Genomic DNA, 27,601 nt, shown 5'->3' on the forward strand with positions numbered 1-27,601 from the left:
GTGACTGAGTATTCTTACACACCTTATTTTTAACTAGCTTGATCATTTGGTTTCTAAGCCAATGACAAACCAAAGCAGTAAACACAGGAGGAAAAGGGCCTCTGCCAATAGGCTCAGAAAAAAGAAAGAGACAGAAAAACTATTTTAGAAATTGACCTAAGAGTTCAAAAAGCATATGGAACCATTTAATGGGGAAGGAGGTGGCCTTGTAATAAGAATACCATGCAAGTATTCCCACACCGCCCTTGGTGGTCTGCAAAGTGATTTCATATGTATTTTATGTCAACACCAGTACAATGAGGTAAGTAAAACTGTATACCTCGGAGGCATATAGTGATTTGTCAAGTGGCATACAGTGTGTTGGTGCCTAGATTTGAACAGGGCCATTTGACTCTAAGATCATGGTGTTCTCCAGCACCCCCTCAACTTCCACCCCTGGCAAAGCCAATCTCTGCTCAGTATAGTTAGTGCAGAAGAGCCAGTTAACTCTTTAGTTACATTTTAGGAACATTTCTGCCTTAAAAGAGGTAAAAGAGAAAGCCTAACTCTTCAGAACGACATATTCCTATGTTGGCAAATCTTTTCCAGACTTGTCATAGGAACATTTACTAGGCAAAACAGTGGAGGGGGGAGGGGGAGAATCTTTCCCAAAAGATCCAAACTATATGATCAATATTTCTCATTCCCAGAGATTCTACAGCCCCCTGTTCCAAGAATCTTTCTCTTATTTCTTATATTTGTTTGATAATGTTAAAGGGTAAACAGTTAAATCCCTAATGATGACACTGAAAATGAGCCCTTATTAAGCAACCCTCCCTCTTCTCCACAGAATGAATGACTTTGAAGACTTTTAGTGGGGAGTATCTTGTAGCTTTCCAAGACAGCTGGTTTTTGGCATGGGGACATGGAAAATTTATTTGGTGATCTGGCATCCTTTAGCACAAGATTTCTCTGAACAGGAAAGCCCAGGAAGGCCTGGATCTTTCCAGTCAAGGATGACCCATTCGACAATCAGATTTTATTTTTTATAATTGTTTTATTTTTCTTTTTTGTTGTCTTGTTTTTCTGTCTCTCATTCTCCCACCTTGGCTGTGTCTCGCTCTGTCCTGCTTGCTGTCTCTTCCCACACCCACAGGTGAGAAGCCCCACCAATGCAGCATCTGTTGGCGCTCTTTCTCCTTAAAGGATTACCTTATCAAGCACATGGTGACACACACAGGAGTGAGGGCATACCAGTGTAGTATCTGCAACAAGCGCTTCACCCAGAAGAGCTCCCTCAATGTGCATATGCGCCTCCACCGAGGGGAGAAGTCCTATGAGTGCTACATCTGCAAAAAGAAGTTCTCCCACAAGACCCTCCTGGAGCGGCATGTGGCCCTGCACAGTGCCAGCAACGGGACCCCTCCAGCGGGCACACCCCCAGGTGTCCGCGCTGGTCCCCCAGGTGTGGTGGCCTGCACAGAGGGGACCACTTATGTCTGCTCCGTCTGCCCAGCAAAGTTTGACCAAATCGAGCAGTTCAACGACCACATGAGGATGCATGTGTCTGACGGATAAGTAGTATCTTTCTCTCTTTCTTATGAACAAAACAAAACAAACAAACAAAAAGAAATAAACAAACAAAAAAGCTATGGCACTAGAATTTAAGAAATGTTTTGGTTTCGTTTTTACTTTCTGTTTTTGTTTTTGTTTCTTTTCATTTTGTACTACATGAAGAACTGTTTTTTGCCTGCTGGTACATTACATTTCCGGAGGCCGGGTGAATAATAGTTTTCCCAGTCTCCCTTGGATGGTGGCCTTAAGGCCTGGTAGTACTTCAAGAGGTCCACTGGTTGGATCTCTAGCTACTGGCCTCTAAATACAACCCTTCTTTACAAAAAAAAAAAAAATCTTTTAAAAAAGTAAAAAAAAAAAAAAAAAAAAAGAAAGAAAAGAAAAAAATTTTTTCACTTGTGAAGAGCACTACAAAATATATAACAAAATCTAAAAGGCCTACTGTCTTTAAGTACACCGCTTGCAGTGTTTCAGTGGACATTTTCACAATTCTGGCCGCTTGGACTTTACAGTAACCAGTTAAAACTGTGGAATATCACTTCTGGTTGAAAACCCAGAGGAAAGGCCCTGCTGTTTTCCACCTACCATGTTGTCTGATTTCATAAAAGGGCTGTGGGGGTGGCAGGGGAAAGTGGGTTCAGGAGTGTGGGAAAGAACGTGGAATGGCAGCCTTCTCCCCCAGATTCTGCCGTGTCCACACACCTGGCTCACCTCCTCCACATCTCCCCTCTCAGCAGAAGCCAGGAAGACTTGGAGAAGCAACAAGCAACAGTGGCTATCGTATTTATTCAGTGTCTTCGCTGAGCCTCAGCCTCAGCACAATCAAGAGGGACTTTCATGAAAGGCAGAAATGCAGATAAAACAAAGATATCAGAGATTTGCACCTATGTTTCTAGGTACAAGAGAAGGATTATTTCCAACAATCTTTGCAAAAAAAAAAAAAGAAAAAAAAGAAAAAAGAAAAAGTGTCAGGATATATTCTTGTGGAAGAGAAAAAGAAAGGAATGGAGGGTGGGGGGAACAATAAAAAGTTCTCGAGGCTTTTTTAATTCAAAATTTTATAGAGGGGCAAAAGTGACGTTTACCAGATAGAATGCTGATTTTTTTAATATATTTACAACAGTATTTGTGTAAAAAAAAACAAAAAAGTAAGATTGTTAAAAGTAATTTTTTTTTTCATTTTGGTTTTGCATACACTGCCACCAATCCCTTCTCTTTTATTTTATTTCACACACATATATATATTTTTTTGGTAAGTCAAGACTGTTAAGGTTAGCGATACTGCTTCCAGATAGAAAGAATTAAAGGCAACTAAAGTTATATTTGAAAGAGAGGAAGGTTATTTTCTTCATATTTTTTTTATTTTTCTTAATTTTTATTATTTTAAGTATTGCCTGGGTTGATGAGGGCCTCTGTGTAGCCCGCCCATCCCTGCTGTAATTTGAACTGCTGCTTTGTATTTTGATATGTAGTTTTTTGACTTTTAGCAAGCTTAAGTTGCTCCACTGAATATTTTTTTCACTGATCCATCTAGAATTCTGTTCTCTTTCATGGGAGGGACTTTATCTTTTAGAAGCAGTTTTCTTGCTTCTCCAAAATTTCATTGAGCTCTTATGAATCTAGAGTTTCTGTTGACTGCTTTTTTCTTTGATGAAACACTAGTAGTCTAGATGTCTTGACAAAAGGGTGTGTCTCTTTTGTGGTCAGCCAGGAGGAGGACTTCACAGAGCCCATACCTCCTTCCCCCTTCAGAACCTTACAAGCACCACTATGAGAAGCCTGTTACAAAATATGATACGTTGATGCCAAAATTACTTTCTTCCTTTCTGATGTCACCTTCTGACTCTTTCCACCATGGCTACGAGGGCTAAATAAGAAGATAATTCATTAGATGAGTTATTAATCTTTGCTTTTTGGAAAAGTCTTAGGGAAATCAACCATTTTCCTGATGCCGACATCCACCATTCAAAAGGCCACCAATCTACTGCATCTTTCCAGGTGCCACTCTCTCTTCCTAGTTGGGATTTCTCTCCTCGGTCTAATCAAGATATCATCATAGAGATTTTTCCATGGTAGATTTTTCCATGGTTTTCTATTTCCAACAAAAATAGGACTTTTTAAACCTAATAATACTCCCAAAGTGAACAACAGGCATATTTTAACATACTTAAAGGGAAAAGTCAATCTTGAAACAAAGCAAAAACACTAAACTACAACTTTAAAAAGAAAGGGGAGGATATTTTAGATTCAAAATTACGCTACATTTTAATTTAATTTTTCTTCTAATTTTCCTGTGTTTTATTTTAAAAATCCATGCAGCACATGAGGGAAAATCTTCCAAGGCAAGCAACTCTATAATGACTAAATTGGTTTCATTCATATATTTTAGACATTTGTTTAACTTGGATATTTTCCATAAGTTCTTTGTGATGTTTAGTAGAATTTGTGCAACTGGAGTATTTGTGAGTTTGATTTGTCCTACAGTAGATATTTTGCTAGAAGTTTTAATGTAGACTTGGATGGTAAACTGGTTACTGAGAATCACCCATTATGATTTCTAAGAGGAATTCTACCAAGGACACTCTATCTAAAACTGACCTGTAAAAGTTAATGAGAAATGGCTTCAGATATATGAAAAGTCCATTTTTCTATTGCCAATTTTGCCTTTTAAAATATCAATATTGACTCTAATATTTCCATTAACCACCAATAGAGGGAGCATTAATTAACTATGCCATGGAATTGCTTGATATTTTGGAAAACAAGTCATTCAACCCATAAAATAAAAGATTAAAATTGAAGGGAAAAAATTTTAAAGGAAAATGATGTGAAATAATTCAGCATCTTTCAAATGAAAGAAGGCCAAAAGACACTTTAAAATATTTTCAATTATTTCACAGTAATAGGTTAAAAAAGTGTCTTTATGCTCACCTTAGTAGGCAGAATCATAATATCTCCAGAAAAGCTGATTTTGAGTGCTGTTTGGGTCATGTTTAGCTGACTGCTTCTCAAATATGGGGGAGACCCATTTGCCTTAATGCTAATTTGCTGTTCTAAAAAAGGTAAGCAAGTGGGTTAAAATCTACCTTTTGTTGTAGAGCATGTAAAGAAAAAACTACAAGTGACTTGAAGCCCTAATGTTCACTCTTTCCTGGTAAAGAAAGTATCTCTTTAAAAAAAAAAAAAATATTGGGGGCCCCAAAAGAATTGTTAGTGAGGTGATTTAATCACCACAAAATGGACCGCCAGGTTTGGATGGCATAGATTTGTTCCCACTGTGTCTTTTCCTCCCAAACATGCAGCCTAAAATAATTGACAAATTGTTCTTTGAGAACAGGAGGAAACTAAATTGGAGTGGGAATTCTATCCTGGGGGAGCAAAGAAGCTCTGAGAGGCTATTGCTGTATGTCTGGCCTCTAAAGAGCTGCTTTCCAAATTGACCCACATTTAGAAAATAAACGAGTCTGTACCTATTTCAAAAGAATGCAGATGCTTTCAGATTGCTAACCCACAATCACAAATAAACCATCACAAATATCTCAGGCAATAGAAAAACACATTTGGCCTCAAGATCAGAGAATCATTATGGATTCTTTAGGGTTTTTTTTGTTTTGTTTTGTTTTTTGTTTTTTTTAGTTTAAATCCTATAATTTCTTACATTTAGACCTTGAACCTAGAATGCTATCAGTACTAAAAGAAAAGAAAATTCCTTTTAATAGCCAGGAAAAAGATAAGATTAAAGCAGATCTTCCAAATTTAAGACCTCTTAAGAGGAGTACAGGGAACAAGAACTGGCACGGAAAAGAACATTTTTTAGAAATTTATAGTTTTGAAAAGAATTTGCTGGACAAAAGAAAGGGAAAAAGTCCAAAGGGAGTGTTTATCTCAAGACATTAAGATATACTCTATGAAAAATAAAATCTTCTCGCACCAAAAACATTGGTAGTATCTCAGTATAGTGGGCAATTTTTTTTCCTATTAAATACCAATATTTGTGCATAAAAGACCCCCTAAGTATATAAAATGTAACCCTAAATATGAAATAATTATAACACATGGGTTCTACAATGGGGCAAGATTGAAAAACAAGCCAGCACCCCCCCCCCAGAAAAAAATGAAGTATTTTTTACTATATATTTTAATTGAGTTGTAAACTTTCACTCCTTATAACACTTTTATAGACCTCTCCCTTCCTGAGTTCCTAATACTTTGAATTTATTTGTGTCCGGAGTATGCGTAGTGAATTCCCAGCTCATTCACAGGTGCAGACCATTCCCTTCCTCTAGCCACCTTAAGAGGTCACAGTAGCTCTTAGCCTTAGAAAGACTTGGGGTTTCTTTATTAAGAAGTCACAGAGGTTTCATTTGTATCATCATAATATTCTATATAAGAACTAAGAAAACCTCTTCAAACCTGTGAACAGGGAGAATTTGTGCATTCTGATAATGAAAAACGAAGAGGCTTCCTCTGTGTTTGTGTCACTTTAAGTTCTAACACCTTGCCCCACAAATACTTCCATCATGCAAACACATAAGCACTATGTACCCTGCTCATGCCACCAAATCAGTGTTTCTCTCGTCACACAATCAAAAATGAGGTGTGTCCCTTATCAGATCCCCAGGAAAACATAATAAAGGCTCACATTGCTTACTTGTAGAGAAAACTTGGTGATGCTTCTAACACCTTTTGCCCTTAGGAAAGGGGGAAGTGAGGTATATCTGGCTGGGCACGATAGATGTGCCCCTCCTGGAACCTTCCTCTGTTGTTTCTGAAGATGTTATTTGATTAGTTGGGGCTGGGGGCAGGGGATATATGATTCTGCAGAAAAGACATCAGATGGTGGCATCAGACATGCCTCTGCTATAGCCAGTGTATGCTGCAGACAGGGAACAAAAGGAAGGTGACATGCAGAAGCAGACACAACCTGAGATACCCTGGGGACCGAGAACAGGAGGAGGCTCTTTCTGTTGTGACTTGATTCTTAAAAGAAATCTTCTAAAAGAATTTATTAATTTAGTAATGAGTTGAAGTCCAGGGTAATGGAAGCTCTGGGGAAGAGAACAAAAGAATTGCAAAATGTATTCAGAATTTGACAATACTAAACCAGGAAACATCCAATAGCAAAACTAGGAAGTTTGGCAAGAGGTACTTAGAGAAATCTCTGGGTTTTTCCTTGGGTAGGGTCAACAGAGTTTCTTTTGAGTGATTTCTGACTCTGAGAAACTTCTTTACTCATTAGAAAAGAACTTTATTTAAATAATCAATTTTGTTCCCCAGAAAAAAGAAATTAAAAAATAATAATGAAAGGGAGAAAAAAATAGAACACCAGAGACAGAACCAAGTGACATAGTGACAAAAGAGGGTGCACGAGAATTTCAATAGACCCCTTAAGACCACAGAGAAAGCAAAATGACCCAGTGGCCCAGGTTCCCCCTCTCAGTCTTCAGTGAATCAGAAAGCCTTGAATGGACCCAGTCACGGGGCTTTCTGAAACTAGACAGAACTTCCCAACGGGACCACCACAACCTTTTTCTCCTTTCCATGTTTTTCTAAAGAAAAATGTTGTTTCCTTAGGTACCCAGAAAATGGATTACGTGGGGCAAACTTTCCAAAGCAATCTCTGCCCAGTGCTCTAACTACATAGGAGGACAGAAAAGGGGGCACACAAAAAAAGAGGCCCTTTGGAGAGAATATTTTTTTTTTTATTCCCAAAGGCTTTCTGTATAACATTCTTATTTCTGATGCCATTTAAACCCCTCCAAGAGGAAAGGTTGTGGTGACTTCATGTTCCTGTAAACACAGCATGTGGAAACTATTAATCCAAAGCATCCTTTCTAGCACTGGGTATCAAGATGGTCAGCCTGACCACAATACCCCAAAGATTTTTTAAGTCTCAGAAGACCTTTTTTTCCTCCTTGAACACTGAATCCATAGTAGTCAGAGGTGTATATGAGCAGATCCCAGGAAGTGACAATGAAACAGAGTATTTTTCCATTCTTTTTAGGGCAAATAGGTAGAAGATGACTGCTGCATAGCACTAGTTCTTTTCCAGAACTAAGTGTTTCCTCCTCACTGAATGAGAGGTAAAAATTCCCTGGGTCAAAACAAGAAAAATCATCTTTCCACACTACTGAAACAGTCTGTCATTCCAGTAGCTTCTTTAGGTCCCACCTGTTGCTCCATAGACGGATTACTTTCAGACTGAAATATCTAATCTGAAGTGACCTCAGTTAAGGTATTTTCACAAGTAGCCACTTATAGTAAGTACAGAATTATTGCCTTAAGTCAGAACTCCCAGGGAAGAGGACAAAAGACACAGAAATTGGAAGACTGTGAAGAAATGGACATTTCTTGCTTTTTAGTAGTTGCATTATGGCAAAAATAAGCCCTGTTCAGGACTGAGGACTCTAGAAGCAGTGACTTCTTGGGAAGGCACCAAAGTTGTCCAGAGTTGGCCATTCTCAGGAAGTGGCTGGTATTTTCTCTCTACTCATTTTCATTGATAGGTCTGGACTGAATGTAAAACAAACATCATATTGCTAAATAGTGACTCCCATAAAGCATGATCACAGGTCCCTGGGATGCCGGTTTCAAATATTTTCTTAACAGGGAGAACAATCCCAACAAAAAGCTTTCTTTTTGGTGTATATCTCTCAACTCTTTTCCCTTTGGGTTTTGGGCATCTGTTTTATCTGGTGGTTCTTTGTAAGTGCAAACTCTGAACTTGCACATATTCAGTGACAGAGCATAATCTGCAGATCATGAACAAAATCTAGCCACCATCCTGAGAGTCTCAGCTTCTGGGATATCTGTTTGGGGTATAAGAGTCCCTACTTAACCCTCTTCAGATTCAGAGATTCCCTGGTTCAGAATGCCTCAATGAGAGGCTGATACACCTAAGACAGAAAAAAAATTAACCCCATTTTCAACAGGTACCCACAACATCATTGCAGTTTATATGTAGATTCTAGTAATGAAAGGGTCTTAACTCATCCAGTGTGGCAGAGCTATTGTCCAGAATGTCTGTATATCATGCATGTGCACATGCATGTGCATATGCAGTGTGAGGTGCTCTTAGTTCAAAACTATTCCACATTCATATTCTCTAGTGACAGCAAGAGAGATTTTGGAATTCCAGTTAGAAGTCAAAGGTCTAACATATCTCACATACCTGCTTCTGCTCTTTTGCCTTATTTGGGTACATCAGTATCTGTGATGAGGCTTAAGGGCATTCTGAAGGAGCCCAACCATCAATAATTTCTACTTAGCCCTTTGATGAGAAACTTGAAAAAAAATGCTACCCTTCTATTGGATTTACTGATGTGTGTGTGCATGTGTGTGTTTGTTTATATTTATTGTTGTCTGGGGGTGTGTGTGTACCTCTCAAAAGAAGCACACACAAGCAGAGGTCCTGGTACATAGATGCAGTTGTCCCTTCCCACCATTGTGCCCAAATTTGTGGCTCCCTTCCCAGGAAGTAGTCACCTGCCCACTCTTGCCTTTTGCAGTGTTCTGGAATTGGAAGAAATAAAAGTAGTTTGTTGACCCACAGAAAACCCACAGGGACATGCTGTTTTCCTCCAGAAGAAGGTGGAACATAAGCACCCAACTGTGGAGCAGAACAGAGGGAGTAGCAATTGAGGGCACCTTACCAGGTCTCTTGGAGCAGGAGGGATATTGAAGTCAAGCAGGCAAGGCCCATGCAAACTTTGGCTTGAGCCATCCAAGGCTCAGAGGACTCCATTTCTTTCTTTTCTGAAACCCAGTGTGTGCACACACTCACACACGAGCCCACATGTGCATTTTGACTGCCAGATGAAACCTTCTTAATGCTGCCTGCATTTGCAGGATCTTGTCATCATTCACAAACTGTCTCCTGAAACCAGTGTGGCCTTTGCCAAAGTCTTTCCAGGAGTGGGTTGTTTACCATGTCTAGCAAACCAATAGACTATCAGGGGAATATTTGAGGGGAATTTCTAAGAATTGATGGCTCTTGTCCATCTCAAACATTAAAGTAGAATGTCACTCTAGTGTAATATACTGGATAAATGGACCTGGCTCTTGTAGCTGACTCTTATGGCTTGGTGGTCTGGAAACAGTCAGATTCAGTTTTTTTGACTTTATGCCCTCCTTTTACTAGATGGTTTATTGTTTTTTATGACACGTAGATTATTTTTACTTTACAGATTTCAGAGGACATTTTTCTTTCCTCTTCTATTTTGGTGACTTCCCCCACCCCATGAAGTAAGGCTACTTACAATTGCAACTTTTTTGTTATTAAAAAATGTATATTGTCTTTCTATATCCAAAAGAAGTCTGTGACTGTAACCACAGGTATTTCTTTTTACTGGAAAAAAAATGAGTTTTGTTTTTGTTTTTGTTTTTAATTAACAGTACTAGTGACTTTGTGGAAGAATATGAGTTACTATTTAGGTATGCTTACTTAAGTACAGTACACTACATTGCAGTATTTCTGAAACCTAGAAACATACACACTATATATAACAACTCTATATTGAAATATATATTACATTATATTCATTTCGACTTTTGAATCTGCCTATGATCATGAGTTGATTGACATATTATTTCTTTGCATATATCACCCATCACCAACCTGCTGCAGTTAATCTGGTGCATTTAATAATAATAATTACTGCTCTAGTTTGCTTTTTATATTATCAGCTTCAGTATTGTCTTTAGAGGATTTTAGAATTTTTTTAAAGCTCAGACTTAGCAAAATGTAGGAAAGTGAAAACTTTTTTTTTTTTTTTTGGTGTGGCTAATGAAAAGAGGGTTCATATTCTAAGTGATCTTGTTGAGCTGACCCTCTCAATATCTGAAGAACAAAAGTGCATATGAATGTATCTGTGATTTTCCCCTCTAGGACTGTCATTGTCTATATTTGCTTCTAAAAATATGACCAAGGGGCTGCTCAACCTTCAATAACCTGACCAAATAACACAGGCTGCATTTCAAAGGGCTGCTTTTGTGAGAAGCACAGGACAGGGAAATGCCTAGTTGTCTCAGCTGTATTTTCAAACATTGATTTTAAATACCAGTTCCTTACTGACTACTTTCTGTTTTCAATATGCTTACAATTATTTTAACAAGTGTTCAACATTTCCCTGGAGGTAGTTTGGCAATATAGTGTTCATCTTCCCAGGAAATTTCTTTTTAAAACTAAAGCCAGACTTTGAGGAACTTTTTATTGACAGAGGCTAAAACAGAGCTCAGAAATATATATCACATTTTTCAGTCTTTAGAATCCATAAAATAGTGGCTCTTGGGTATCTGGTCCTCAGAATCTCCACTTTCCCAGTAAGATGGGGATTTGGTGCCTTTCTTCTTGAATAGGCCCAACAAACTTTCAGAAGTCAGGCATCCTGTCTTCCTATATAAGAATTACTTTTAGATAGTGTTTCAAGATTAAAGAGTTCCTTCAGCTTCCCTAAGCTCTTCAACCCAATGGCTGGGAAATGTCAGAGTTGGATCAGCTTTTCATCTATCTTGGGCTCGTGAGACCTGTCTAATTCCTGCCATTCTATATTCAGGACAAAACAAAACAGCTATTCATCTAATACTTGCCTCAGACCAACATTAAGTTTTCTCAGTGTGAGCATACCAATTCATTTCTTCTGTCTTCCCTCAGAGATTATTTTCTGATCCCATCCTAGCCTGCCATACCTGACCAGCCACTGTCTGCCCCTACCCTGCCCAACCTCTCCCTAGTGTCCTGAAATGCATTAAGGCACCACCAACTCTTAGTCTGCTTTGAAAGGGCGCACATTGAGTCTAAGAGTGAAATCAACAAGGTGTTCTCCATTTTCAACTAAACACATTTCTACTAGACAAATATGATTGTGAGTTGACCATTAGTGAAGTTGTTCATACTCCAGAGAGCACATACTCTCCAAATTGTATCCAATTTGTATCACCTTATTATTTTTCTCTTTCCTTTTCCTAACCTGCTCTATTTTTTTGTTTCTTTTTAAGACTACTATGAATTACCATTTGTCTCATCACTGACCCCTCAAAAACTCCAATACTAAATTCTGATCCCTGACTGTTCATTTCTCTTCCTTCCCCCTACCCATTCTGAATGTCCTTCTTGCAATGAGTTCATAAACTTGAAACTCGTAGGCAGAGTGAAACCTGTCTTCATTTTAGCTCCAGATTTTAAAAGTTGTCAATATTCTTTTGAGAGTGGGAGGACCTGAGTCACAGTTTTAAATGTCAACTATACTAGCTGAGATCATTAATTCCTCTCACCTTCACATCTGGCCAAAGATAAAGAGAAAAGTATTTCTGTGTTTCTTTTTTAATACCACAGTTTTCAAATTCTTGATATGAGTAGGCCATCTCTGAGAGAGAAAAATCACTAATGTTGACTATTTCAACCCCTGCTAATACTTAGCCAAACATCATGTCTATCAGAGACTATATTTACAGGTATCTAAAGAAAGGGGTAACATTTCAAAATAACTTTGGTAACTGTTGAAGCTCTTCTCAAACAAGTAAAGCCACTTCTACCTAAATGTATTGCAGAAAAAATTAGGAAGAATTTCTTTACTTATTACCTTTTTGAAAACAATTATCAATTAGCCTAGAAATTTGAGCAGTAATTTACTTAAGTATGAAAAGATCAATAAAGATTGTTAAGTGTATTTTGCAACCAGAGGTGGCTTAAACATACACTTTATATGTACTTAAAGAAAATATTAATAAGGGTGGATGGATACTCTAAGGGATGTACAGTACATACTGCCCAATTCTGAAATACTCAACCATGTAATTTTATCATTGTGCTAGATCTCATTCCAATGAATTTTAACTGTTTGATCTTCAGATCATTTTCCAGAAGACTGATACCATTCTGTGTATATCCCTTTCCAGATGCTTTTAATATCTTCTTCACAGTAGCCCTTTAACAGTCTTCCCTTTTCAGTCTGATGTCCTTGCATGGTACCACATTGCCCCTCAGCTCATACAAAGACAAATCTTGTGACAGGTAGAGCATTGCCTGGTTTTAAATGCACAGGGCGTATAGTTTCAGGTCTTGCTTGACCCACCAATAAACAGAATCAAGATTTAATATGATAAATGTATTCTTACTTGACTTTAGGCTTGACCCAGCTTTTGTCTTAATCAAACTAATTTGTAGCATCAACTCATCATAGAGAGCAAGGAAATGAATAGAAGGTCCAAAAGACCTCCTGAGGCATCACCTAGCAGGAAAACAATGTTTCTTAAAGCCAGTATTGAAGTTGCTTAAAACTATGCCTTTCATTTGGCATGTTCTTCTAATCAGTTTTATCTCTTTTCTCTTCTTTTGTTCATTCTGACTCCTGGTATTGGTTTTTAAAGTGTTCTTTATCTAAAATACCCTATACCCTTCTTTGCAGGCATTGCTGTGTGAAGGAACAAAAGATTCTTTTCTAAATTCTTAACTATTATCATGTGTATGTGTAGTAGGAAAGGATCTGGTCCTGATCGATCCCATCTGGTCCAGTTAAGCCAGGTTGCCTTTTTGACATTATTCCTTCCATTTTCCCAAGAAAACTTTCAACCCTGAGACCTGGGACTTCTCACCACAACCCCTGTGTTAGCCACAGATTAATGTCTAAATCCCTTTTAATATTCTAGAGCTCCAAAATGTGAATTTCATATTGTTTGTGAGCCTCCTGTTTTTCCAAGTTGACACCTGTCAGGAGCACCAACAGCCCTAACATTAACTAATGCAGCAAAATAATGGTCAGAAACACTATAGTATATAGTGTTTGGGAGATTAGGGAGGGATTTTTTTCTTTTTTTTTCCCCATAAAAAGCTTGCTTCTCCCCCGCCCCACGATGCCTTTCAGAAAGTCTGCATCTCATTTTACAGATATGTAGTTTTAGTATTTGCAAATATAGCTTAGAAGATTGAGACTGGTAGCAAACGAGTTTATTTTCTGCACTGGACTTTAGGACAAGTGTGCACAGATACAATTCCTTCAAAGAAAGTGAAACATGGTAAAGCAAAGGGATAATACTTCTACACATTAAAACAGTTGTTTGCTATCTCTAAACCTTGATTTAAGCATAATTATATATTTTTTTAGAATTCTGAAACTGGAGGAATGTGTATTTTAGTAAAGTTTGTTTGTTGATGTATTTCTTTTCCTTCATCTTTTTCTTCTCAAGTTAGTGAAAAATTTTGATCCTTTAATTTGGTACTGTCCGTGGGCAGTCTAATGAATCCCCACCACCACCATAGTTATTTTCCCCTTAGCAAAAAAGCCTTCTATCTTACCATCAAGGAATTGTTCCTCCATGAAAAATCTTTGTTTTTCTAATGGCACTTGAGAACTTTGAGGACAGAAATTCTCTCTATGCTTTGAGCATAGAATAGTTAAAAACTATTCTTTGAGGAAGAAATCCTTTTTGCCCAAACTAACAGGTTTCCGGCCAAAGAATGAGAATTGATTGCAGATGAAGGTCATGCATTTTATACTACAAATCCTTCTTGCCTTCTCAAATCTTTTCTGGAATAAGGATAGAGATAAATTAATTTAATTCAATTGCCCTGCAGATGTTTCTTATTAGCAACTAGTGCAGAATACCCAGCAAAGAAAAAGAAAGGGTGCTAATAAAATGTCAAACTCGGTTGATCTATAGATTTTTATAATTACATGGATTTCTTTTATTTTAATTTCAAGACTCTGTGTGTTCATGAGGTCTGAAATAGAAACTTCCATTTCCCCATTGCTTCTCATCTCACCCACCACCCAGGCACCGGAAATGGTCATAAGAGGGAGATTGTAACTGTATCACTAGTACTTCACCTGTCCACATCCCATCATCGCAGAGGAAGAAACATTTAAGTGAGAAACTATTTTTTAAAAGGAAATTTTAGTCTTCATTTGAATAATACTGTTTTTCAACCCAGTTTACAAATAGGCTGACAACCTTTTAATAACCTGTCTGTTGTTCTATAATTTACATTCTTGGCTCAATCTTTAAAATAGTTGCAATTTCAATTAAGTGAGCAGAGAAAAAGCAAAGAGAAGAAGCAGGACAGTGTGATGGAATCAATTCTATACCATCCTGAATTGCTAAAGCCAGCTTTCAGGATTACCAGAGGAACTTGTTAAAACTCTTCCTTGTCATGGCTGTCTGTCATGGTATGATGATAGTTCAAAGAGTTAGTATGATAACTACACTTAATTGATTCAAGACTTCTCTGAATGCTTTTAAACTCATCTAAAAAATTTGTAGAAACCCTTGACTATTCGTATACCTAATCTGCTTTCCAGGGTACATGAGGAGCATTCAGGAAGATAACTGAAAATAATGGCTTAAATTTGAAGTAAGATTTTTCTATAAACTGAAGTGTATTTTGGTGTATTCTAGGAGAATCTTTGCAAAACAAAGATAGTTACTATACTTTTGATATCCTTGGGACAAATCTTGATTTGGAATCACCTGTAGATTTGTCGTAGAAAATTCTCAAAGGTATTTTCAGCAGTTGAATTTCTTCCTTAAGTCCCATTGATTTACACTTCAATTTTCCTGAGGGAACTGTTAAGCTATAAATTAAGGGTAATTTGCATATATCTAATTAAAATTGGCATTTGCACTATTGTTGAAAGAGTTGTCATTTTCAGAGTACATAAAAGGAGGGACTTTTAGTAATCCTCATCCTGTGTGGCAAATGAAGGTGAGAAGCTGATGATAGAGAAAATCAGTGATACTCTGCTGACCCCAGTATGCCATGCTCCTTTGTTTGTACAATCTATTCTAAACTGCACAGCGATTCACCTGAAACTCCCAGCACATGTGTGGGTTTGAGCAGACAAGCAGGTTCACATTCACAGAGTAGCAATTCAGACAAAGTGAAGAGACAGAGTCAAAGGCAAAACATTTCTCCAGAATCACTCATATTGTCACATCTCAAACTGATTCTAGATTCATCTTAAGCAAGAAGTAAGTTCCTTAAGAAATCCTACTATGAATGTTTTTTTTTCTTGCTAAAAAATACAAGAAGTGATATAATGCTATATTTTCATTTTGGTGTAATAATTCTCTTTCATATTTAATAGTTGTACTTTTTGTTTGAGTGTGTCATTGAGCTATTTGAACCAGTTTTCAATCCATTATCCTGAGAGGGGACTTGATAATTTCTATGTATGTGTGTGTATCTATATCTGTGTGTTGTCAGGGAAAAAAGTAAATAGAAGGGGAATGAAACAAGGGGAAAAGTGGTCAGTGTAGGAAAATGAGCACTCCTAGTGCTCTCTGTGTTAGGTAAGGTGACTGTTGCCTATAACCCTTGAAGAGGAGCTGATTGCACTATTCAAAAATAAGAGCCCAGCATTGTTAAATTTAGGACCTGTTTTGGGAAACAGGAAATTTTTGTCTTTTTCTGTACCCATTTCCCTTAGTATTTGAGCCATTTGACATGATAAAAACCATTAAATAAAAACCACTACTGACCTTTGCATTAAATAGCTCTTTTCCTCTTCTAAATAATACCCCTGATTTCATTTGACTATTTCCCTTTATTTTCTGGCTTTCAGCTTCATGTTTTACAGAGTAATACATAGGTTCATGCTAGTTGTTTCTCTCTTTTGAGCTGAAAACAGGGACAACAAAAGAGATGATTCACAGAAGTGTAAGGTGAAGTCTGAATTTCCCACTTTTGTAGCACTGATATCTATTAGGAAGAGCTGTTTTGGGTTGAACTTTGAGTCCCCCCCTTTTTTTTTTTTTTTGCACTAAGTATGACTGACTGCACTGCACTGCACTACTGAAATGTATTTACTTGTGCTGGGAGAAAGTGTGTTAGGAAAGAAAGAGGAAAGGTATAAAATGAGAAACATCGCAAAAATGGAGGGTTATTTCCATGCTTGGTCTTAGGAGGATTAGTGAGAATCTGTGGAATTTTGCCAACCCTTGTTCAAGCCTAGAAACTGCCACACTGATAAAAACTTGTTTTCTTATTGTAAAGAAGCTGGTTTGTACAGCAAACAGAGGGCGTTTGAGAAGAAATTTACCCAATGTTGTTTCCAGCTAAGCTTTTCATTAAGAGTTGAGATAGCAAGGAAGCTGGCCAGCTGAATGTGGAAGTCTTCCTCACGAAGCCCTGGCTGGTGCATGTTTCAGTGTGACAGAGGGCAGTGGTACCTGCTCCTTACAGTAAATAAATAACCTTGTTCACATTAGGATATCCTTTCACCCTGAGCATACTTTTCCATCCCTGGGTGAAACCTAGATTAGGCTAACCAAAGAGGAAGGTCATGCATGTGGTAGAGTCCTTTAGGATGACAGTAAGGGAACAGTGCAATAAACACTGAGAACAGTGAGGTGAAAGGTTTATTTTGAAACAAGCTAGGCCAACTTTAAAATTGGAGAAAGGGTTGGAGGACTGATCAGAACCAACCAGATGCTCCATCACAGACTATCCTTAGTAAGAAGAGACCTTAACAGTGCCTAAAAGTTTAGCTTTGAGGTTTCCTTTTTTTCCTAACTTTTCTTTGTTGGATTTATTTTTATTGGCTTTTTTAATCTTAGAAGCAATCAGTTTGACAGCTCTTTAGTAATTCTTAATAAAAGAATCTTTCATCACAGGAAAAGCAATAGATTGTGTGGGGAATAATGATACAAGAGTGAAGATGCTGAGGGACTCTTCCAGAACCCAGGGTGGCAGCTTTGGGAATTTCTGGTTCTGGAAGAAAAGATCACAACCTGTATTGACAGCTAACATTGAATTTCTCTGAACACTATCACATGGGAGGGCATCAATTTTGAAAACTCTCAATTGAGGCCTTTTTCCTAAAATAACAACATTGATATCTATCTTTTTCTCTTTCCTTCTTACCATCCGTCCAAGTCTACCATTCCAAGTTAAAAAAAAAAAAATTTAAAGAAGTTGTTAGCCTTGCTGGAGATCTTTCAGAACTAACATTAGCAACCCCTTAAAAATTCAAGGCATTATCTCAGTTTTAAATAAGAAACTTTCAATTCAGAGCCCTTAACAAATACGTACTGGGTAAGCACTAAGAGGACATGACTACACCAAACCAAAGCTATGGAAAGAAATAGTTGACCTTTTAAGATAGACTCATATTTACTGTTCTAGGATACTTCTCTTGAGGTTTTGGGGAATAACTTCTTCCTTGAATCTTGCATACCCACTCCAGTTCTGTCACCAAAGATTTTAATCTCCAGAACCCAACTTTCTCTCTCACAGACAAAAGTACTACAGTAGGCTCAAGGGATATGCTTTTGGTGGGCAAGGGATACTACTTTGGTTTTCCTTCCATTCACAGTGCTATTAACAGGAGACCTTGTCACTGGAGGAGCTACTGAATTGTCTTTATGACTTAGGGTTTGGTGAGGGGTTTAAAAAAATAGAAGAAAAAATACAAGCTAGTACTTGATACTGTTCACTGTCTTTAGTAGTCATGACCTGGAGACTGATGGAGAGAAAGAAACTTCCAAGGAAGAGAGTGAACTTAATCTTTGGATCATTAGTGAAACATAAGGCAGCATGTGCATAAGTACAGGTCGAGGTTCTGCATGGTCAGGGCCAACAGTAGTGGCCAATGAATGCAAGTCTTGAAAAACCTGGGTCTAGGTTTTGGTGTGGTTGCTGGAGTGATTGAAATGCCCAAGCCCGTGGCAAGGAAATGCTTGGAGGCTGATCTGTTGTGATAGTGCCTTTCTTGTCGTAGCAAGTACTAGATTAATAATTTATTCACTTATGCTTTTCTGGACCATTGCCCCCAGTCTTCTGAGGAGGTCTGAAGGGATAGTATCCATTTAAGATGAAGGGATAGGATATTGCTCCTGGAATGCTGTGATTTGCTAATATTTGCACTAGATTCTAAACTCTCCTTTAAACTGGAGCAACTGAATGAGAGAAAAACCAAGGACAACTCGAAAGTTTAAAAATACCAAAAGCAGTATTTTCTGACTAATGCCATTTCTCCCCTTCCTCTTCTCTTCTCCTTCCTCCTCCCTTTCCCCTTCTCCTCCTCATCTTCTTTCTCTTTCCCTTCTCCTTCTACTGGAAGAAAACTTCACATTTGTTGATTACCAAGCTAAATTCTTACCAATTCTTTTCCTTCTTTTATTTTTTCCTGCAATGCTCCATCAGTGTGAATCAGCCACCAATTAGGATGAGTTAGTGTAAAGAGCCTTTGCCATTACAACTTTGCTCATCAAGTGCAGGCACCCATGGCCATCTAGTTCTTAGGAGGCCAGCAAGCATGAACATTATGTCAGCAGCTGAGCGGACACGTATTTGGTCAGAAGACATTGGGGCCTATAACTCATCCTAAAAGATGCTCATAAAGAAGGAAACCAATGTGTCAAAGCAAACAGATGAAGGTTGTGCCTAAGGTTTGGCCATTTCCCCCCTCTGTGTTCTTTCCCATCTTACCACAGTGCCCTCTTTATCACAGTTAGTTTCATCTCATATGTATTACCAGAAAAATTCTTTGGTTCCTTGGTTTCTCTCTTTATCAGTGGGCTGGGAACTCCTCCAAAATTAAAAAGAAATAGCATTAGCAGCTCCCCATGACCAGCCAGTTTCTCAAATACTATCCACCTGGTCTCATTGAGCAGTGGATATCTTAGCTAAGATGACTTGGAAGCTTTGACAGGCTCAACCACCTGTCTACTTTATTTTCATTTCTATTTGAATTTTGAGTGAGGCTATGGAAGGGTGGGAATCATGGGAAAGGTTTGGAGACTGCAATTCTAGGGCATAGCATGTCAGGAGTTTATATTATCCAAAATATATCCTTCTATACCTGTTTTTGGTTTATCTGTTGCCCTGATTATCATTTCTATTACATTTGTGGTTATTTTTGTAAGATTAGAGTCCATTTGCTATGTCTATTTGAGTACTTTTTTTTTCTATTTTCCCCACATGGATGCAGTACCAACCTGTTAATGAAATATCTTTTTATTATATTATTAATATGTAATTCTACTGTAGACCAAAAATATAAAAAACAAAATTGTTCATTTTAAAGATATAAATAACTAATGAGTAAGAGATTAAGGATTGAAAGAAAAGACAGAAGAGCAGTGGTCAACTATGTTGAGTTAGAAATCTAAGAGTAGCCTTACCTATTTTTTAAACAGTGCTTGCCAATCATACCATAGTTGGGATTATATTATCTTGGCTTCTTCATGCTTATGTTCTATAATTTCTGGTGTGTTTTTCTGTTTTCTTTGATGTAATTGAGGTTGTACATCATGCTATTTTTGGCAATGCCTGATTTTATTATATTGTATTTTTATCAAGTCATTTCTTTTAGAAGAATGAGGGGAAACATTTTATTTCTTCTTTAATTTAAAATTTGTTTAATGCACTGGAAATAAAATTGGACACATTTCACTGTTTAAAAATCAGAAACAAAACAAAACAAAACCATGAAGAAAAAACTAGCAAGCAAATAAGCAACATGGGGAAGAGTATAAAAAAAAAATCTGTTCGTACTGAATACACATACGAACAGCATCCCACATGAATGCAGTAAATATCATCAAGAAAGAAAACCATATAGTCTAAACTACAATGCTAAAAATATTAAAGGAACGTGGGTTCAATGGGAGTGGAGAAAATAGGGCATTCCTTTGCAATCAGAAATCTTGTCATTGTTCCAGTTAATACCTGAACAGGTTAAATGTGGAAAAGATTATGAAGGAAATAATCTCAGCCTTCCTCATACCACTGAAGTTCTGAGTTACTTTTTACCATAGGCTTCAGCTCCATTTTGAGAAGAAAACAACACACACACACACATACACATACAATGTGTGATAAAGTATTTTGTATGTATGTGTACCATACACCTGTGGACACACTTCAGTCCTTTGACTGCCTGTGTGCTACCTCACACATTTCTCTTTTGTGAGGATTTTGCAGAGGAAGGTCCTGCAACATGGAAGACCATTAATGACTCATTGAGCATTGACATATGCTAAAGATGTTCTTGATCCAGCCTGATCTTCTTCAGCGTTCCCCAATACCAACAGGGCTAGTTAACCCATATGAATGTGCCGTGGAAGGAAGGACAGAGGTATTTCTCTTAATCTACCAGCTACATCATTTGTTTAATGTTTGCTGGGTTTTTCTGGGTTTTGTTTTGTTTTTGAATAGGGGTGGGAGTGGATGTAACTTCACAATCTTAATACAGTAAATGTTTTGCATCTTCCATGTTTTATGCAAAAACAGACATTTAAATCAATAAATAATTGTGCCCTAGACTGAAAGTTAATGTTTAGGAGAGGAAAATAATTGTTGGAATTTTTTCTACATTTTTTTGTGAAGAATCTTTTTTGGAAAGGAAGGATACATATTTTTGTTGTGTAATATTTTCTATTTTTGAATGCATTTTATTGGTACAAGACTGTTTTTTTGGTGAAGACATTATTTAAAAAAAAAAAAAGAAAAAAACTAATCGAAAAGTTTGCCCTTAAGGATATGCTGCAGTTTTGAGGTTAAAAAAAAAATAACTGATTCAAGATGCGTGTTAAAAGTTGGGATTATATTGTTGTTTTTTGTAATTGTTACAAGAAGAAGTTTGTACCCACTGCTGTTTATTTTGTTTCAGATGAGTAAGTAAAGGGATTGTTCTTGTTTTATTCTTTTTTTAGAGAAAAAAAAAAAGCTATTTATGAAATGTCAAAAACACTGGACTGTGAGTTTAAGTGTGGAAGCATTTACCACCCTGTGTCTTCAACCAATTATGGGAAACCCCTTTTCTCTTCCCCTCCGCCTTAGCCTTGCCAAATGAGAAAAATATAACAGCTCTCAGATGATCGAAGCCACCGAAGCCCTGCTTTAATTTTTATGGTTTGAAAAAGTTGGAAAACCAAAGTTAAATTTGTTTCCGAAATCCCCCTGTCCATAGCCCTTTTTTTGTATGACACAGCCGCTTGGCTCTGCCTCTTCATCTTGGATCATTGCCTTCTTAAGGACTGGGGCCAGCTCTGATACAAAGAGAGGCATAAAGGTGGTGAACCTGAGAGCTGAGGTCTCAGGAAGTAAAATGTGAGTGGGACCTCAGCCTCAGGAGCAGCCACACTGTCCCATCCCCAGACGAGGCTGCGGGAGAGCGCACTACTAACCACGCTCCTTCACCTTCTGCTTCTAAGACTCTCCTGTCACCATGGCTCTCTAGAATGGCTCTGCCTTTCTCACTAACCCACATTCCATGGATGGGAGGGGGGCAAGGATCCAAATGAAAGAAGGGTGGGTGCTGTGAAAGCACCCCTGCCCAAGGGAGGCAAGGCAAGGGACCACTCAGCACAAGGGACCTTGCCGGCTTCCCCTTTGATTCTGTAGATTGTCCATCCATCTGCTCACTGTGAAGATGAAGAGGCAGTGGGCCTTCGGTTGAACAATAGCTTTTCCATATTTTTTCAACATTGAAAAAATAATTTTTAAAAACTGTGATATTTTTTTAAAAAATCATTTGGCTGGAGGGAAGGGAAAAGGGAAACACCAAAAGCTGTAACATGATTAACTGGAGATATTTAACTGGGGCACTTTCTAGACCAAGACAAACAAATTTCTTTCTGGACCCTAAAGCAGCCAAATCTTGAGACTGTCAATGACAGAAAGCTGAAGAGAGGCCTCCATTTCCTCCTTTCTCCTTTCTTCTCTCTGTCTCAAAATTCTATCTTGTTCTCTTTTCCAACTTCCTTTGAACTACTGTCCCAATGGCCTCAGCCTCCCACTTCATGTGTGCAAACACCCCCCCACACACACATACACACACACACACACACACACACACACACACACTTGCAAAATACCATTTTTCTTAAGGATTGTGGGACCGAATAAAATCACGTGCCTTCATTTTTTCCTTTTATAGTTAGATGAACCTCTTCCTTTATACAATGTCTTTTTAAATTTTTTTTTTAATAACAGAGGTTGAAGTGTTAGTGGAGGACTTGGGCATCATTTGAGAAGTCATTTCTGTTTAGCACATTAAACACAAACATTTCAACCCTTTCACAACATTCTTTGGACATTTAGAGCATCAAGTAATCAGATACCCGATAGCCTAAATCCATTTGATTTTAGAGCAATTCCTGAAATTTCTATTTCATAGACTTTAATCTTATCAAAATGAGGCGAGCAATGGCAGGCTGCCTTGTTCTCCCGACTTGGTGCTTTTGCTTGTGGTGGGGTGGGCAGGGGGGTGGGAGTGTGGGTATGTTTAGACAAAGGGTGCATTCCTAAGACCTTTGGTGCTGAAGGGCCTCAAGTTCCTTTCAGAGACTGTATTCGACACACTTTAAGTACACACAAATGAATGGTATCACATGCAATATTTAAATGGAGCAATGGGAGAGGCTCTTTGAAATGGGGTTTTGCATCTTTTTGTGACATTTTGATTTCTCTGGTGCCTTATTCCTACTTGATGCTGGCACTCACATACCCACAGGAAACTGACAAAGAAGTCAGCCTTGGGAGTGGGGACTATGGGTGATGCTAGAGCACGCGGGGGGCCACAAGGAGGTTGGTGTCAGTTGATGGGGAAGAAGCTAAACGGCCTTTCTTAGCTGAAGCCAACCAGGGACTGCACAAACCCATTACAGTCAGAGTTCACAATTCCAGCGTGCACACACAACATATTCATTCTTTCTCATCTGAACTTTCCTTCCTTCTTTCTTTTCTATCTCTACCTTCTCACAAAGGTGCTGCTGCTGCTGCTGCTGCTGCTGCTAAGGTGCCCGAAGTCCAGAATGCCCAGTAATCACTCAGGCACAAGCCTGGCACTGCCACGTCAGCCCCTGGCATGAACAAACCCAGGTTTCTCTTGCTTGGGGCTGAGAACTTTCAGATTTTTCTCATCAAAAATGTTTTCCAAGGAATCAGTGGATTACAGTTATTCTGCATTGAAAATGCACTTTAAAAAAATAAATAAAAGCTCCAGACTGTTTAAAATATACAGAGGGAGCAGGGGAAAGATAACCATGTGCTAGTGTCTGAACCCAGTTCAGTTTATCTCCAGTTGAAACAGTATACACTATATTATGTATAAATGTATACACATTTCCTATATATATCCACATATATATAGTGTATATATTATACATGTATAGGTGTGTATATGTGCATATATACACACATGCACATCACAAAATCAGATGCTCATTACAAATCCAGATGCTCATTACAAATCCAGATGCTCATTACAAAACCAGATGCTACACAAACAGCAGCAGAGGAAACAAGGTTGGACTCTTGCAACAGATCACAAAAAATAAAAACAGCTACTTGCAGTGACTTTGGTCATTTCTGTAGGTTCATAAGGAATGGATTGTAACAAAGAAAAAAGGAACAGTGTTAGTGAAAAAGGAAAAATGGGCGAAACCATCTTGATCCAATGGGAATGCAGTAATGTTCTATACCATTTCATCAGTTATTTCTTTTAGTCATGTTGATTTGATTTCAGTTCTTGGCTATTAAAAAAAAAAGTTATCAACTCAAGTGACCACAACCAACTGAACAAAACAACTACAGTCAAAGCCCTTTTCAGAGGAAGATGTCAGAAATCTCAAAACCCTTGGCCTGGCTCAGAACTACCATGTGCAAATCAGTACTCTCTTAATGTTTGAAATAAAAACTGAAAAGAAAAAAAAAAAACTTTTCGAAGCACCTTAATGTGGCCATCCATTTGAGGAGTGGGTGCCACTTTTTTCTTTGAGCACCTTATTGCCGTGTTTTGCTATCTGCTGTCTTTCTGTTACCTGTTGGCTGAATGGCTAGCTGTTAACATACACATGTGCACAGACCAGATACCTGGGCATGTGTGTTCTCAATGAAGGTTACTGTGGTGACTGCTGAAAGGGGAACCCATTTCCTTATTTTCCCACCACAGTGTTGTGATAAGATTCAAAGAAACTCTTTCCCTGCACAGAAATGTTTCTTGTCACATTGTATCTTAGTATGAAATGGAATATGGTCCCTTTTTTTGCAATTGCTACTGTACACACACACACACACACACACACAAACACACACACACATTGTATATTCAGACCTAAAATACATACACATGCTGTATATTCAGACCTAAAATACACATACACACACACACACACACACAGACAATTCATTCGTCCAAGTGATATTTCCAATGTCCGTGTGGGTGGCACTGAATATGCAGCTTCCATTTCCCAGTGCATTTTGAATGGAGGGAAACTTTTCTAATCAGAATGTCTTTTCAGACTGAACACCAACGAGTTGGGGAAGAGTTTGGAAAGAGAGGAAAGAAAAGAGAGCTTTAAATTGAAAGAATAATTTCCTAAGAGGAGGCTGGGCTGAATGACTGCAGACTCTACCCTTCAATCTTTGCAGGCGGGCATGGAACATTGCTGGTACCAATCTGTGTGCTGTATAAATCCATGAACTCCCACATCCATCCATCAATATGTACATGGTTTGGGATGAGCAGGTCAATAGTTTTGAGAGGGAGTTTGTTCCTTTTTTTTTTTCTCATTATACTCTTAACTTGTCGTCAGTTATCAAACAAACAAACAGAAAAAAAAATTGTTTTGAAAAACCTTGCATACGCCTTTTCTATCAAGTGCTTTAAAATATAGACTAAATACACACATCCTGCCAGTTTTTTCTTACAGTGACAGTATCCTTACCTGCCATTTAATATTAGCCTCGTATTTTTCTCACGTATATTTACCTGTGACTTGTATTTGTTATTTAAACAGGAAAAAAACATTCAAAAAAAAAAAGAAAAATTAACTGTAGCGCTTCATTATACTATTATATTATTATTATTATTGTGACATTTTGGAATACTGTGAAGTTTTATCTCTTGCATATACTTTATACGGAAGTATTACGCCTTAAAAATACGAAAATAAATTTTACAAGGTTTCTGTTTTGTGTGGAAGAGTAATTGATGTTGCTAAGAATGATGTTTGTTTTTTGGGGTTTTGTTGTTTTTTTTTTTAAATGTTACCAGCACTTTTTTTGTAAGTTTCACTTTCCGAGGTATTGTACAAGTTCACACTGTTTGTGAAGTTTGAATATGAAGGAATAATTAAAAAAAAAAAAAAACTCTTCTCCTGGTTTCCATTGGTGCCTTCTTCATGTGGTGGCCGTGGCAATGTCTGTTTGGGGCAGCTCTCCACATGTTTTTTACACTTTGGGGTCTAGCTATAGTCTGAGATTATGCAAATAGAGGACTGTACCTGGAAGGTCAAAAAAATAAATCAACATATCAGTCCTCTTGATACAAGCAGTAGGAATCACAGGACTGGTGATATTGAACTCACTTTGGGAAAATAAGAGACAATTTTGGGCATCATCCTACACCAGTCCAAACTTCAAAATGATGACAAGGCTCATTTACTACTGTATAAATCCATTCACATTTTTGTCTTTTCTCACATGAAAACCAGCATCTATTTGCTGTGGAAATAACCAATCCCACATGGCACTATGCCCCCCTATCCTCATGTCCCCTCATCACTGTTATGCTGAGAATCTATCACAGAACCTCCTTTTTATCTTTTGGGGTTCTTGGATCTATATGCAAAATAGAAAAATTATGGCACAAAGTAATCTCTATTCGAAGACTTTGAAGACCACTAAGAGACTCCTATTTGTTCCCTACACCCTTTCCTATACGTGACCGTCCCCATAGGTGCTCTCTAGCCTCCCTGTTCCCATAGAAATTGCTAATGTGAGGAGGCAAACACATCTTTATTTGTTTCTGGTGAAGACAACCCATTGAGCACCTGTATTTCACTCAACACCATGCAGTGCATGAATGCAAAGGAAGAAATTATTACATTCTAATAAACCTTAAGATCTAGCAGCTAGAAATACAGGTTCATATAAAATCAAGAGGTATATTATACTCTCAGACTCTCAGTGCCATGGGAATTAATAAAATAACAACAGATGACAATGGCTAGAGTAAATCAAGGACGTGTCTAAGTAATAAACAATCTAGTTTGGTGACTCAGAAGGACATTAGGCTTTGAGTTGGAGGAAGTAAGTGTGGTCAGCCATTTCCCCTAGTGTGAGGAGCACAACAATCTCCAGATCTGAGCTCAGGGGCCTGCAGAGAATTCCAAAAGAGACCTCTGGAAACCTCTTCTACACATGAACACATCAAGGTGTGGTCTAGGCATGGGCTATGGTCATTGTAAATAATGCATACACTATTCAAATGGCACTGTAATAATTTATAATTTAATAAATTAATAATAGTTTATAATTTCATCCATAGTCATAATTACACTGTGAACATTGTAAAGGAACTATTATTATATCAACTTATAAGACAGAGGTTCAGAAATATTTTTTGCCAATGTAAAACAATTAATATAATAGAGTTTAAACCAAGGTTTTTCTGAAATCCAATGGTAGTTACACACCCCAGTATTTCTTAAACTTGAGAAATACATATACTCCTAGGAAAAAAATTTCTCCAAGAACTCATGGGAGGAAGTTTGATTATTTTTGTTATTTACTAATAAATTAATAATATAATGCATAATTATATTTTTATTATAAATAATCTTAAATTGACTCAAAGGGTGATATCAGATAAACCCATTATACTTATAACACAAACAGAATTTTATAACCTAAGTTACAAATAAACACAAGTAAAACTATAAAATTAATTACATTCTCAATAAAGTTAATTTAATGCTTTAGATGATGCTTTACTGATTCCATCACAGCTCACAAAGTGTGCTGCTAGCTTGACATATTTCTTGAATTCAGCATCCCTCCTCCACAGTGTGCAAAGTGAAGACAATCCTCCCTCCACTTTCTCAGTATGTCAACTACTGCAAAATCTTTCACTGCTCCAACCACCTGTAGCAAGTGAATCATTTATGAATGAAGCCTTTGCACCTTGAAATCAACTTGATTATAAACACAGAGACTGAAAACAATGCAGCACCCTGTTATAAGAAGTCCATCAATAGTCAAGATACGTTTGACTTTTTTTTTCAAGATCATCATCTCACTTAAAACACAAAATTTGTAAAT

General features: G+C 37.7%; 1 protein-coding gene across 15 annotated transcripts in view; it reads left to right on the forward strand.

Annotated features, from left to right (window-relative positions):
- The window catches only part of Zbtb20 (zinc finger and BTB domain containing 20), an 815,137-nt gene extending 789,484 nt beyond the window's left edge, over nucleotides 1-25,653 (forward strand). For all 15 annotated transcript variants that reach the window (XM_076869018.2, XM_076869024.2, XM_076869012.2 and 12 more), the window contains one exon: nucleotides 1,136-25,653. In XM_076869018.2, coding sequence (XP_076725133.1) covers nucleotides 1,136-1,557 — 422 coding nt within the window. In that variant the 3' untranslated portion in view covers nucleotides 1,558-25,653. The remainder of the gene's footprint in view (nucleotides 1-1,135) is intronic.
- The last annotated feature ends 1,948 nt before the right edge of the window (nucleotides 25,654-27,601 follow it).

Source organism: Callospermophilus lateralis, chromosome 10, assembly GCF_048772815.1.
Source record: "Callospermophilus lateralis isolate mCalLat2 chromosome 10, mCalLat2.hap1, whole genome shotgun sequence".
Classification (NCBI taxonomy): Eukaryota; Metazoa; Chordata; class Mammalia; order Rodentia; family Sciuridae; genus Callospermophilus; species Callospermophilus lateralis.